The 14688-nt window shown below is 38.2% G+C and overlaps 2 protein-coding genes and 1 long non-coding RNA gene across 3 annotated transcripts in view; all 3 read right to left on the bottom strand.

Annotated features, from left to right (window-relative positions):
- LOC118232142 (basement membrane-specific heparan sulfate proteoglycan core protein-like) overlaps positions 1-14688 on the bottom strand; it is a 1449502-nt gene that overhangs the window by 697390 nt on the left and 737424 nt on the right. The window lies entirely within an intron of this gene.
- Positions 1-14688, bottom strand: part of LOC118232246 (B-cell receptor CD22-like) — a 282573-nt gene that overhangs the window by 125982 nt on the left and 141903 nt on the right. The window contains exon 4 of the mRNA XM_035427045.1: positions 14153-14234. Within this exon, the coding sequence (XP_035282936.1) occupies positions 14153-14234 (82 nt within the window). The remainder of the gene's footprint in view (positions 1-14152; positions 14235-14688) is intronic.
- LOC118232489 lies at positions 1973-5070 on the bottom strand. Its single transcript, XR_004766320.1, has 3 exons — positions 3823-5070; positions 2106-2453; positions 1973-2003 (listed from the first exon to the last, which is right to left on the bottom strand). It is a non-coding gene; the product is annotated as an uncharacterized LOC118232489 (long non-coding RNA).

Raw genomic sequence — 14688 nt, 5'->3', positions numbered from 1 at the left:
TGATTTTGATATTTCTGGGCGGTGTAAAACAGAGATTGTCCATTCTTGTACCAGATGAATGTTTGGCTGCCAGTCAGGTCAGTGCAGGTGATTTTACAGGTTAATGTCACCCTCACTCCCTCACTCACTGTGCTAGATTTCATTTCAACCTTTACACCTGAGTGAGAAGAAGAAATACAATACCACAATATACTGAGTTATTCAACAGAATTCCACATTGTACTGCACCAACAATAAATGTATGAATGCATATTACTGTAAATGGTCCAGTATTTCATTTCAATTAAAGATTGAAGTCAACTGAGACCCCAAAACCTCAATCTGTCTGATAATGGAATGCTTGTTCTCTTGGTTCTTGTGCATAAATGAATGCAAAATACACAAATGTGACCTCAAACACTCACATCTCACACTGAGAGTCACGGCGGGGGAAACAAGATGCTGATTGCCTCTTACAGCACAGGAGTGCCTGCCTGTATCGTCACGTCTGAATTTAAGGATTCTATAGGACTGGTAGAACCTGGAGTCTTCAGTCAGAAGCTGCTCATTCTTGTACCAGATGAAGCTGTTGCTCTCAGTCAGGTGAGTGCAGGTTGCTCTACAGGTCAGTTCCACTGTCTCTCCCCCTGACACTGTTCAGAATTTATATCCACCTTCAAACCTGAGTGGGTTAAAAAAGAAAACAGAATGTAACTCAACACACTTCTATTCTACATTAGAAAATCCAGCAAGGTGATAAAAATGATTTTTTTTTATGGACATAATGTGCACTAATAATATCAATAACACAAGGAAACATGAGCAGAAAGTTGATGGTCACTAGGAGGATTAGGGCCATGCATTGCTTGTGCCAAAATGCTTGTTTTGTTATTTTTGTACAGTGGTGGTAAGTAACTAAGTACATGTACTTTGTTACTGTACTTATGTAGGATATTGGAAACTTTGTACTTTTGCTGAGTATGAACAATATTGGCAACTTTCACTTTCTACTCCAATACATCGATAAAGAAATGATGTACTTTTTACTCAAATACATTTCTATTGACAACTAACATTACTTGTTACATTTCTTGTGGTTGGTCGTCAGCCAAATTTTCTCTGGATTGGCTGGCATAACGTGGTGAAAACATGCAGTCATTTCCCACTCTTTTAAAAATTATCTGGTGGCTGATAAAGGGTGATACCGCCATCTACAGGGCATTGTATTATCTCATAATAAACACATTTTCAGTGTACAAGAATGCTAAGTTACTCACACATACAAAGCACTGTCTAAAAGTCATGCATTCAAACTGGCTAAATCTAGGCGATTAAAAGTATTGATATCAAAATGACGCCAGGTTACTGTACTACAAACTATATAGGCTATCTTTCCTCACCGAAATTAAAGAAGCGGTATTCCAAAGCAATGCTACCCAATGTTTTCTTAACAAAGAAGGCACATGACAATTCAGACATGCCTGCGTCTTTTTTAAACTGGCAATGTAGCACCTTACGCCTTTGCACTATACAGAGATGTAAGATGTTGTGCTTGGACAGCATAGTTGGACAGACGAATCCTCTTCCTGGGTTTTGTAAAATCTGTCTTACATTACATTGTTATGAAATATTTGGTTGTCATTCCGTTTTAAATTACTACCACTGGTTTTGCGATAAGGGATGAATCCCACATGGGGGGCCCCCTGGTGGCCACGGGGGCCCTAAGCAGCCGTTTAGTTCGCTTATGCCTCGGGCTGGCCCTGCATGCATTATTTCCCAGTAAAACAGATGGTGGGCAGACACTCACATTTCACATTGACTGCAGGGGAAGTGACTCCTCCTGTAGCACAGGAGTAGAGATCTGTATCATCAGTGCTGGCTAAATTGAGGGAGTATTTATTTTGATAGGGGACACAGCTTTTCCATTCTTGTACCAGGTAAAGGTTGAGCTGCCTCTCAAAGTGCAGGTGCTGCTACAGGTCAGTGTTACACTGCCTCATTCTCTGTCACTTTCACCTGAAGACCTGCACACAAGAATCAACATGATAAAAAGACCATTCTGTTTCTATTAGAAAATGATTAGGAGTACTGCCAGTTAATCATATAAAAAGCAAGTTTAGAATTACCTGTAACTGTCAATGAGACTCCAGGATGACCAGTACATTTTCCACCATAACGGTCGGTGAGGAACTTGAAGCGATATATTGCTGAATCACTTTCTCTCAGTTGCTTTATTCTAAAAGTGCAGTCACCGTGCTTATTCCCCAGGTACTCCACACGGTGAGAGTACTCTGGGTACTGGGACAGATCCTCAGGCTCCTGTGGCTTGTTCTAGTGAATAAACCAGAAAGTTTTCTGCACTGTGTGAGATGTGGGATATGAGTAAGTGCAGCTCATGTCTACTGAAGACCCCTTTAAGGCACAGATTCTCTCAGGGGTGTAAGTCACTCCCCATCCCCTCTGGCTCAGAACACCTGAAAAATACAAACACACACACACACACACGCGCGCACGGGCGCACACACACATACACACACACGCACATCCACACACACATACACACGCAGACACACACATGCACATGTATACATATACACACACACACACACACGCACACACACACACACACACACACGCACACACATACACACAAACACAAGTATACATACACACACACACACACACACATGCGCACACATATGCAAATGCACGCACACACACACACACAAATTCACGCATGCAAACACTCACACACACAAACACACTGCTCAGAAATCCTTTAAAACACAGATGTGTTGGCTAAAGGATACAATTAACAAAACTTTAAAACAAGTGCACCTAACTTCTCCAAAACTATGGAACATCAATAATTATACTTGTATTTCAATACTAACTTATGTCAGTAGATGGCAGTAGCCTCCGATCAATGTGAGATTCGCAGGTACAGGAAGTCTTCCTTAGTAGCTAGCTTTGCTAGAATGTAGTAGCAAACCAAGCTAGTTATGAGCGAGTGTCTGCGTATACCGTTGGCTGAAAACTGTTATGTTTTGCTTACAGTGAAAACAAACTGGTTTTAATTTAAACGTGCCACAGATATTTATATCATGCCTCTGTCTCAGTTTCAATGCTGAGTATGAATAGGAACTTCATCTTATCAGTTTTATCTTATATCCCCTCTCTTCTCAGATGAGCGATGTTGCACTACTCTAAACTAATGTACTGTAGAACATTATTTTATATTAATTATATACATTCTTTAATGCATTTTAACTGCATTCACTTTTGTTGCTTCTGATTGAGTTTATGAAGGGAGACTAATGAATAGGAACACATGCTGATAAATACTGTATATGTAGACTGAAACATCAGAACAACATTTGGAAAAACACACAAAAGCAATTCACCTGACACAGAGAGAACGATTCCCAACAAGGTATTGAAGAGCATGGCTGCATCAGATTGAAAATATTTATCCAAATACACATATACAGGTCTTGATTATTATTTACACTGTGAAAATGAACAGTAGAAATAGAGACTCTCAGAGTATTCTATTTATTAGCAAAAATACCAGACTAACAAATACTACACAAGCGCACACAGTGAGTTTGTGTTGCTAATGTCCCTAAATACTCCTTTTTTTATGAAGAGCTCACACAGTCCAGACAGCAAAGACTCAAACAGGATGTTACTTGACAATTGATATTTGTATGGAAGAAACAACAATCATTTCTAGTCTGAAAATACATTTTATTTTTTGATTTATCCCAGTTCAATCTTCTTGCACCACAAAATATTGTGATATAGTTTTGATTAAATGAAATAACATGATAATGCACTTACCAGGAGAGTTCTGATTTGGCCTCAGTGCTTTGCTAATGAGCCATTAGTATTAAACAGCCTTACAGACAGAGCAGTGTGGCTGAATGTGACTGCAAAGGAAGTGCTTCACACTAAATATAAAAGTAGAATGCGCTGTTGCAGAACTGACTCACTTCCCCTTTTTTCCTAAAAGTCATGCACATTTTAGATTTTATCAGACAAAAACGGTTGAAGAAAATGAACACAGTCGTTTGCTTTGTGTATGGACTGGACCAGTAGTGCCTTTTAAAAAAGACTGGGTAATTCTCATTTCTCACGCCCCACTGTGTCATTGAAATTGAGATAAATGAAGATTTAAATATCAATATCAATGAGAACGGCTGCTCTTCATCAGAATCATTTGTAACTATGCTTATGTTTGCATATTACGCTTATAAAATAAACATAACAATTATGTTTACAAAAATGATTCCAGATATTAATCATTCTGACATAAATGGAGTAATGAAGTCAAACTTTGCATTTTTAAGTATTCCTGAATACACATGCCCTTGCAGACAGATATAATCACACACACACACACACACACACACACACACACACACACACTTTCATGTGCACGCATGCGCATAAATAAGCACATGTATCAATTTAGCAGAGACCTTTCTTCCATTCATAGATGTCAAAATAACAGTCATTGTTTCTGTTTTCAAAATATAGATATATGTCAGTACATCTGTATCTAGCAAAATGACCATTATATTCATGAGATATAAAAAAGCAATAACGAATAAAAACATGCTTCCAGCTGCATGTGCATGACTGAACTGAAACATCTGTGACTGCATTGGAAGTGCACTAAAGCTACCAGCAGTAAGCTAGTTAGTTAACTAGTTATCTACTAGTTATCTGCTAACTGTTGCTAAGGCCTGAGGCTTGGCCTATTCCAGTACATGTACGGTATAATCAGTCTGTAAAATCAGCAGAGATTAATTTTAATGAGACTGTAAAAGGTGTGATAGGCATCAGGCACAGGTAAACACACATACTTCAGGAGCCCCATGCAAAATCCATTACCTAAACCAGATTATTTAATTCAGTTTAGTAAAAGATCTTGCAAGAAATTGATCTGAAACGCTCATACAGGACTGATATACTGCAGTAATAGTGCCATCTACAGGCAGACGAAATGCACTGCATTCATCTCTCCTCCTGAGGTTAATTTCACTGGCACAAACAGCAAGTGTGACCTACATGAATCTGGGTGTTACAGATTCTTTCTTTTTTTTCTTTTTTTTTACAGTTTTTTTAAAGATATTTTATATCTTTAAAATATATATATATATATATATTTTTTAAAGGTCAGAGGATCAAAGGCCCATTTAGTGCTGTACCTGCACATGTTCTATTCCATCAACAGAACTCAGGGGGTAACACCTACAGTACATGGTCTACTCACAAAATTCTTCAAGCATATGTTTTTTTGTTTGTTTCATTGAATGATTGGTTAAAAAATGAATGGTACGCTCTAACGTTTCGTCATACAAAAACCAAAAAAAAAAAAAAAATGAACACTATGAATGTGAAGAACATAATTTAAATTTAAATTATGTGAGTTTACACTCTACAAGGGATCAGTTCAGTAATAAGCATAATATAATCACAAAATGTGCACAAGAATGTTTATAATAGTAAATGTTATACAAGTATTAATAAAAATAATAATAATAATCTTTGAATTACATATAAAGCCCATTTCTCCAGTACATTTGGCCAACGAATATATTCAGCAATGATAATGGCTTTCAGTCACCAACATGATAATACTTTATGTACAATATGAAGACATGAGCTGATATGCATGTAAATTTTGATAGAATGCCAAAGGATTGATCCATTCTGAGTACATCTTTGCAGACTCCAATAACCACAGTCATCCTGGTCATGTGACAAAGGCACAGTCATGTGACCTGAGTTCATGAGGAGAGTTTATGTACACTGGTTTTAATAAATACTCTAAAATGTATCATCCAGTGAAGGAAATTTTTGGTTCATACCGCTTGAGGATTACTTTGCAGACAATTTGCTGTTTGAAGTTCAAGAAAATACACAGGAAATGCTCACACATTCAAAAGAAATGTCCAAATTTACACTGAATAACCAGCATTGGTCCACAGTTTATGAAGCAAGATATCTTCCTGGTTTATTTTCACATGTCCAGTTTTCGAAGTGTGCTGTAGAGAACACAGTCTTCCTTTACGGATGGGGCTGGTGGCCTGCATGGAGAAAACAGCGCATTTAGACTCTATTAAAGTCACAGACATTCTCATTCTCATTTCAGTCAATCCTGCCTGAGCCTTTATCACATTTAGACACACCTTGCAACATGAAGCACAAGCAGATGCTTTAGCTACAGAACTGGAATTTTGGAAAACATTACATCACTGTGATGTCACACAGCAAGGAGATGAAAAGAGAAGAAAGGTGACAAGCTGAACAAACCAAATGATGAGTCTAGATCAGCGGAATATCCAGTCCTCTTATTACCATGTTCTTCTTTTGACCAGGCAGAGAAGTTCTTAGCAAAGCAGCAGCGAGAGATTACAACATTTTAAAATACTTGAACTGGGCTTTGGGACTGCAACAAACAAGCAACCAAAAATATAGAAATAGTGTGCATCAAGGCAACACCCGCTCCAAAGAACACATACATATATAAACTGTTACAGATGTACTGAGAAGTACTGGAATCTCAGAAATGCTCATTTGCATTTTTGTCTGAAATGCTCATTTGTATTTTGTTTCCAGGGTTTGTTTTGTACATGCTTACATGTCCAAGTGTTATGGATGCACGTTTTTTGCCTATCATTAATTTCTAATATTGAGCACGCTGATGTAAATGTAGCACATCTACTACGGTTAGAATCTAAATAATTCTTAGTTTTTTTTCCAATATAAATCACAGCACAACCATCTCAGCTCTCCCCAGTGAGACACTCTGGTCTATCCAGTGAGACACTCTGGTCTATCCAGTGAGCCACTCTGGTTTAACCAGTGAGACACTCTGGTCTATCCAGTGAGACACTCTGGTCTGTCCAGTGAGACACTCTGGTCTGTCCAGTGAGGGTTGTTCTCCTGCTGACTCCATAGAGGCCTCGTCTGGCTCCAGTCAGAGAGAGCAGCCTATGATAAAATCTGCTGGAGAGAGATAATAGACCTGACACAGCGACAGTCAGCACAGGTAGTATAAAGGTGGGATATTCTCACCTGGGGGCAGCACTGGAGGGGCGGAACTGGATGCTGGCGTACTGAACACCCTCCTCACACTGGGGGAGTGACTTTTGATCAGTGGAGTGTAGAAGTCTTTCCTGATTGCGGGTGTTAGCGGGCTGAACAGAGGCGTAGAGGGGAACTTCACCGTCGTCTCTGTCCGTACCCTGTGTTCCAGTGTGACTCATTGCCATCCCTGAGACGTTGCCAAATATGGGGCTTTTATTCCCCTGCAGGGTAAAGAAAAGAGGCAGGAGAAGGATGGGAAAGTTCCACAGAAAGTACCTGTTCATTTCAGTGAGCTCCTCAGAGCTGGAGTGAGCTACTCGCCCCCATTAACGTCAAAACATGCATTTAACCTGATATTAAAAAAATCAGCTAATGAATCAATGTTTTATTTTCAAATACATGCCATCAGCAGTTCAATATCGACTGAACCAGACATACAAACTTAATACACTTAATACGATTTCTTGTCTCTAACATGACCACTTTTACAGTGGGTTTTCATAAAATCTTGGATAGATTGCATATTGAAGTACTTCTTTCATTCCAAAGCATATATTTGCAATAACCAATAGCAATAAACCACCATCACAACAATAATCTGTGTATATTTATTCATTGGAAACAGGTGAATACAACACATACAGTACAAGTCACTCTCCCTGGCTCTCTATGTAATGCACAGATTATTACATGCGCATAAGCAGTATTGTACTGTGTAACGTTACTGTCACATACTGCAACCCCTTTTGAGAAAATGAAACTGTCCTTAACAGGAGAATACACATAATTAACTCCTGAAAATTTCCATTAAACATGTCAACACACATAGAAGATCATAACCTCATACTGTAAATCTGTACATAATCTAATAAACCTTCAAGATCACATGGCACACACTGCTATGCTTTCTACTTATTTGTAAGAAAGATTTATTTATTTAGGATCCACATTTGCAATGCACAGGTGCTATATAAATAAATAAATCATGTCTCATTATTACTGTTATAAAGCATTATGAGTATTAATCAATGTTCATAACTCTAATTATACTGTATTATGAGCAGATTATAATGCATTATCTCATAAAAAACACGTTTTCAACGTACAAAAATGCCAAGTTACTCAAAAGTATTGATATCAAAATGACGCCAAGTTACGGTACTACAAACAATATAGGCTATCTTGCCTCACCGAAATTTAATAACATGTATTCCAAAGCAATGCTACCCAATATTTCCTCAATTCTTTCAAGTCACTTGGCCCTGTGTGTATATAAGTGTGCAGTACATGGACAGGCCAAACATATGTGTGGATGGCTTTCTCACAGTCATGATTGATTGAATAGGCATCTATATGTCCAATGTGTATTGGTATGTATGTATTTTGGTGGTCAGCCTTTCTGTTGCGTGAATGATTGTATGTTTCTTGGTATAAATGTCTGTTCGTAAATGTGAATGTAACATGCTGCGAGGGAAATGTCCCCATGGGGATAAGTTCTCTATGTATGTATGTACAATATGTATTTTACATGTATTTATTGTACGTTGCAAATATACAATCACTTGTACATTTAGTCAAATTCAGTTCAGAAGCAAGTATAAACATATGTTTTCTGGAGAAATATGCTTCCTGTAGTGACTGACCAGCAGTTTTCTACATGAATTTCAATGTGTTCCATGAGGCAATACGAAATATTTGACACTTTGATCTGACACAACGTTTGCATGACATTGTAATATGGTAAGATTAGAAAACACAGGGCCAAGTGACTTGAAAGAATTGAGGAAATATTGGGTAGCATTGCTTTGGAATACATGTTATTAAATTTCGGTGAGGCAAGATAGCCTATATTGTTTGTAGTACCGTAACTTGGCGTCATTTTGATATCAATACTTTTGAGTAACTTGGCATTTTTGTACGTTGAAAACGTGTTTTTTATGAGATATCATTTCTTTTTGCAAAGCGTTTTATTACGAGAGTGAGAAATGCGAAGTGACCCTGTAAGAAACGGTTGTGGATTATGGCTATCATTGTGTGAATTTGTACAGTCTGATGAGCGTATACGTTTAGCAGTTTCGGTTTGCTATATATGTAAAACAGTGGCTGTGGCAAATAGTGCGGTGGCGTAATTGTAAACGCATCAGAAAAGGTGAAATATGGCCAGTGTAGCTATGTAGGCTACTCTCGGATTTGACGGGCATCCAACGAGCCTTGATTGACAAAAGAATCAGCAAGCCCGTAGAATTAGAGCTGCCTAGGTCGCAACTTGTGTACCCTTCTGTCCTGCTCCGTTGTCTGTTATTTCGTGAAGATGCACTTTTAGTGTTTGTAAGGTTTATAAGGCATTTTGATAGGCTTATCTGCAGGTAGGAATCCTCTTTGCTGTTTTGTTAAGCTAGAACCGGAAAAGTTGATAGTGGAGAATAGGAGCAGACGCATATGTCCCAGCAGGCTTTGCATATGAGAAAATGACAAGTGTGAGATAAATTAGGCGAAATGATGAAATTGCGTAGTTGAAACAATATGTTTTTTAGCACAATGGGCACGTAGGTGAAGGTTGACATGATCACAGGCTATAGTGCGAAGTAAATGAAGTGACCACGAACGAGCTTAGTTTCCTTATCAAATGGTATATAATTGTTTAAGTGGAGGGTTAAATAACGTGTGAAATCTATTGCACGAATGTGTTTTTCTCATGTTCAGTGCTAGTAGTTATACTTATGAGTGAATCGTGATTTTAAATGTAATGTTTTAATGCGGAGTTGCTGAACGTACATACGTAGTGATTGTTTGTAGCCTATGTGGCTAGATAGAAAACAGGGCGAGGTAACATGAATGTAGAAACGTAGAAATGTAGAAATTCAAGCCTTAAACCGGAGGTTTACCAGTCTGTGACTTCGTTAGTGCAGCACCATGTCATAGCTATGCAATGCGTGAAATATCATTAGCAAACCTGCCGGTGGTTTTAAAGAAGAACACAGGCCAGTAAGCGCGGGGGCCAGCCGTGTATAGGTGTAACGGGCTCCCATGGAAAGTATAGTTCGAATCCACCCGTGGGCAAATAAATAATCGTTCATAATTGATTTGTTCTTCACAGAAGTGTCTCAGATATCGCTTCTTCTTTTTTAGGTTTGATATTAACATGATATTTGTTCTCCACCTCCATTCTATTATGGAGAGGATCAGGAAATCTTTTCTGCCGAATCAATACATATAAAGTTATCAAAGTATTTACATCAGATCAATTATTGCAACAGTAAAAATAGGATTACAACATTACATATTACAATTCTTAATAAACACATAAACACAACAACAGCCAAGTATAAATGTAAAGCTATATTTGTATTTTCGTTCGTAACAGTATTAGCAGGGTTGATATGCACAAGCATGAAATGGGATTGGGGCTGGGACTGGAGCAGGCGGATTTACCGAGGCTGCAAGGTGACAACTGGGGCACATGCAGTCGGACTCCCTGCAGTCGCATGCTGCCGCGGCTGCTGGGTCTCCTGAAGCTCCTCGGAGCTTGGGTGTTAAGAGAAGCACTGGCATTGGTCTGCTTTTGCCAAGTACTTCATGGGCCACTTCTGAATCAGAAATTATATTTTTATATACAGTGAGCTCCATAATGTTAGGGACAAAGCCGTATTTTCTTTACTTGGTTCTGTACTTCATAATTTTAGATTTGTAATCAAACAATTCACATGTGGTTAAAGTGCAGCTATCAGCTCTCAGTTGTTATGAAAGGTTATTTGAATACGTTTTGATTTCACCCTCTAGAAATAACAGCACTCTCTATTCATACATACAACCCCAATTCCAAAAAAGCAGAGACAGTATGGAAAATGCTAATAAAAACAAAAAGGAGTGATAATGTTAAATATTGGATATTTTATCTACCCTGTACTATATTTAAAACACTACAACAGCAAATTATTTGACGTTTTACCTTGTGAATTTAATTGTTTTTTGAAAATATACACTCATCTCAAATCTGTTGACTGCAACACGCTCCAAAAAAGTTGGGACAGTCGAGTGTTAACCACTGTGTAACATCACCATTTCTTTTAATAACGCTTGTTTGGGCAATATTTTTCAATATTTTTCAAGTCAAAGCAAATTTTAAAATTACTGCTTTCTGTTTTATTTGCATTTCATTTACCGTCTCGACTTTTTTAGAATTGGGGATGTACGTACATATTTTCAGGGTGCCATAATGTTCAGGACAAATGGTTTCACATGTGTTTCTGATTAATCAGGTGTGTTCAATTGCTTCTTCGGTACAATTATAAGGTATGCCAATGGAAGCAAGCCATTATGACGCTGGGATATATGAAAAAACAGTCAGAAACATAGGCCAAACCTTAAGCTAACCAAAGTCAACCGCTTGGAACATCATTAAGAACGAGAGCACTGGTGAGCTCAGTAATCACAAAGGGCCTGGTAGGCCAAGGTGGACCCATACAGTTGATGACCAAAGAATTCTCGCTATAATGAAATAACATTAACTCTAAAACAGAGACCTGGACAGTAAAATTTGGGGAGGGTTTATATTTTCATGGGAACTGTACATCATGATGGTGTATAAATGGTAGGTTCTTTATGCCCTTGACCTTATGTTTTGTCATTTTGATACACAACCTTGTGTAGCCCTATCACCCAGTATTATCAAATTCTCAACATGAAAATTATTATTGTTATTATAATGATTTTGCACTGATCTCCCTTTTTTGTGTGCTGTCAATCCAGGGGATAGGGTGGGAGGGGTAGTTAATATGAATTGCATTATACAAATTCTGTATTGTCTGAAGGTGGAGGCAGCAATATTTGTACTGTGTCCTGTTCTATATTGAATAGTTAAAACTGACTGGTAATAATAATAATAATAATAATAATAATAATAATAATAATAATAATGGTAAGTATAGAAACATATAGATAGGAAAGCGTTTGTTAAGACGGCTGAATGACAGTACTGACAATGAACAATTAGAGATGGCATTACTTATTGCCTTGACAACAATAGTGTAATAAGTAATAATCATTTTTAAAAATGTATGTCTAGACCGTGACGTGTTACACAAGGCACATGTAAAGGGGGCAATACCAATAATGATGATGATACCAGCAATAATATAGTGAGGGGGAAATGATACATATTGTAAACTAAACCCTAATATGATTGCAGGGCCATGGTAATAATAGCTGATATATTGAGACACAAACGTACACATACACACATGTCCCATTTACCTGCGATATTCTCACTTAAAAGTGTTATTATGTACGGACAAGCCAACGAACGGGACGTGAAAACCAATAATGAAGTCAAATAGGAAAAATGAAACTACTGATCTATTAGCTGAAATAATGACAGAATACCTCGATGACATCAATATAAAACAGGAACCTGCTTGTAATAAAATTATTAAGACTTACCGAAGCGTAGGTACCACAAAATAACCGCAAAACGCCTTATTTAATATTTGAATTTATTTGTTTATACGCTGTCATTCATTCATTCGGGACGGAACAGCGCCACGGCAGCGTGTGGCCAAAACTATATTACACCCGCAACGTTAAGAACTACCGTTGAGAATGAATGGGGAAAGTTAAGGGCAGAGACGAAGATGTCGTTCCTGCATCCGGGACTAAACAGCGCCGCGAAATCAACGTGCGGCCGAAAACACATTACAACCGTAGTGTTAAGAACTACCGTTGAGAATGAACGGGAAAGTTAAGGGGCGGGTACGACTCCGTGTTCTCAAGACTGTAATCTTGCCCACTAGGCCACAGGCGGACTAGCTGTTTAAACTGGAAATGTTTCAGAGTAAAAAGGTATGGGTATTTTGCGTGTGTATGCGCGTTTTTGATTGGGTCGTATAGGTGAAGATTTGGCTGGTGTCAGTGAAATGTCCAATGGGGAGACATGTTGTTAGTGGGATAGGCGGCAGGAAAAATAAGAATGAGAAGAAGAAGAAGAAGAAGAAGAAGAAAGAGAAGAAGAAGAAGAAGGAGAAAACGCAAAATCCCCTTAGTTTGGGGCTTTATTGTGTGGACATGTGAAGTTGTTTATGAAATGTGTCTGTTGAAATGGGGTCAGACTGTACAGAATTTAATTTTTTAAGGGCTGAGTGTCTGTGGCTGTTGTGGTTATTTCTGTGGGGAACGCTGAAAAGTGCCAAACTCTCGGTGCTGTATAGGTATAATAAAAATATATAGGTATATGGGGCATGCCCCCGCCAAGGCGTAACTTGGCGGGATGGCATACCTGCCATCCCAATAAGTATATAATGCATTATAGACAGGCATCATAGACAGTGTTGACCAAATTTCTGTTTTTGCTTAAAGAATGCATTATGCATTATCAAAATTATATTACATCCGTAAATAAATACATGTAAGCATATATGTAGACTGATTTCATTAACTCACCTGCCTGTCCCCTTCTGTCTCATTTGTTGATTTTCTCCTCCTGATTATTCAGAAAAGAAAGAAAAATAAAAAGTAAATCTACCTTCAGACAAATCTTTAAACAGCCCCCTCTTGTATAAACAGCATTTTGCTTTTGTTTGAATGATGTGTATTGCTGAGGTAATAGTGCCCATGTATGTGTATATTTTTTATTATTCAGATGTCATTTGGTTACAGGAAATGAGCCTGAGTTATAAGAGGTTTCTTCCTGCCCCGTAAATGTAGTTCTGCTTTATTCAAACCAACACTGGAGCTCATGGGCAAATTGATGCGCTTGACAAGACTTTGTTATGGTTTGTAACTGTCCACATGATTCATATTAAGAACAAGCTTATCATACTGGTTTGTTAAACTTATTGAGACACTAAAATGCATCAGTCAGGGTTTATGAAAGGTTCACATAAACATAAAACAAAATGACTAATAATGCAGCGGTCTAAGCTCTAATCAGACATTAGAGGGGGGGTATGGCATCAGCATGATATAATGCAGTTAGTGCACAGCAACACCATTTTACAGAAATATGCGCTTGTTTAAAACTGTGAGTCTAATCAGAAATGATTTCCAATTGAGTGACTGTGAACCGACAGCCACGTACCTCACGCACACAACACCCAGAATCACAAGAGCCAAAATGGCAGCCACTCCCACTGCTGCAGCCGCGATCAGTGACTGACCTCCTAAGTAAAGTCAGAGAGATGTACCCGTGTCAGATATGCTATAGTAGTGTTCATTTCACAACAAGCCTCACCAATGTCTGTAAGGTGAAAGTTTATAAATGCATTAATATACCCATCTGTGCTTATCTTTACTAGAACTTACTGTACATCTGAATATTAAGCAACATGGGCATGGTGACACTTTTTGTGACACTGCTCTATCATCTATTGTGATCCATTTCAGATCGTAGCCTCTGTATCATGATCAGCTCTGCTTTGTAGCCTCAGGATCATAATCAGTATCACGTAAAATATTGTATCAAATATGTTCTGGTCCTACCTTGCACTGTGACCAGTATAGCAGTAGAATTCTGAGCTCTAAGTCTGTTATGTGCCTCACAGTAGTACTGTCCTCTGTTCCAGGATCTAAAGTTAGAAAAGTTCAAACTCTGTCCAGATCCTGCCTGCCAGACTC

The sequence above is a fragment of the Anguilla anguilla genome, chromosome 1 (genome assembly GCF_013347855.1).
Source record: "Anguilla anguilla isolate fAngAng1 chromosome 1, fAngAng1.pri, whole genome shotgun sequence".
Classification (NCBI taxonomy): domain Eukaryota; kingdom Metazoa; phylum Chordata; class Actinopteri; order Anguilliformes; family Anguillidae; genus Anguilla; species Anguilla anguilla.
The sequence above is the reverse complement of the archived record's forward strand: the minus strand, read 5'-3'. Positions and strand labels throughout refer to the sequence as shown.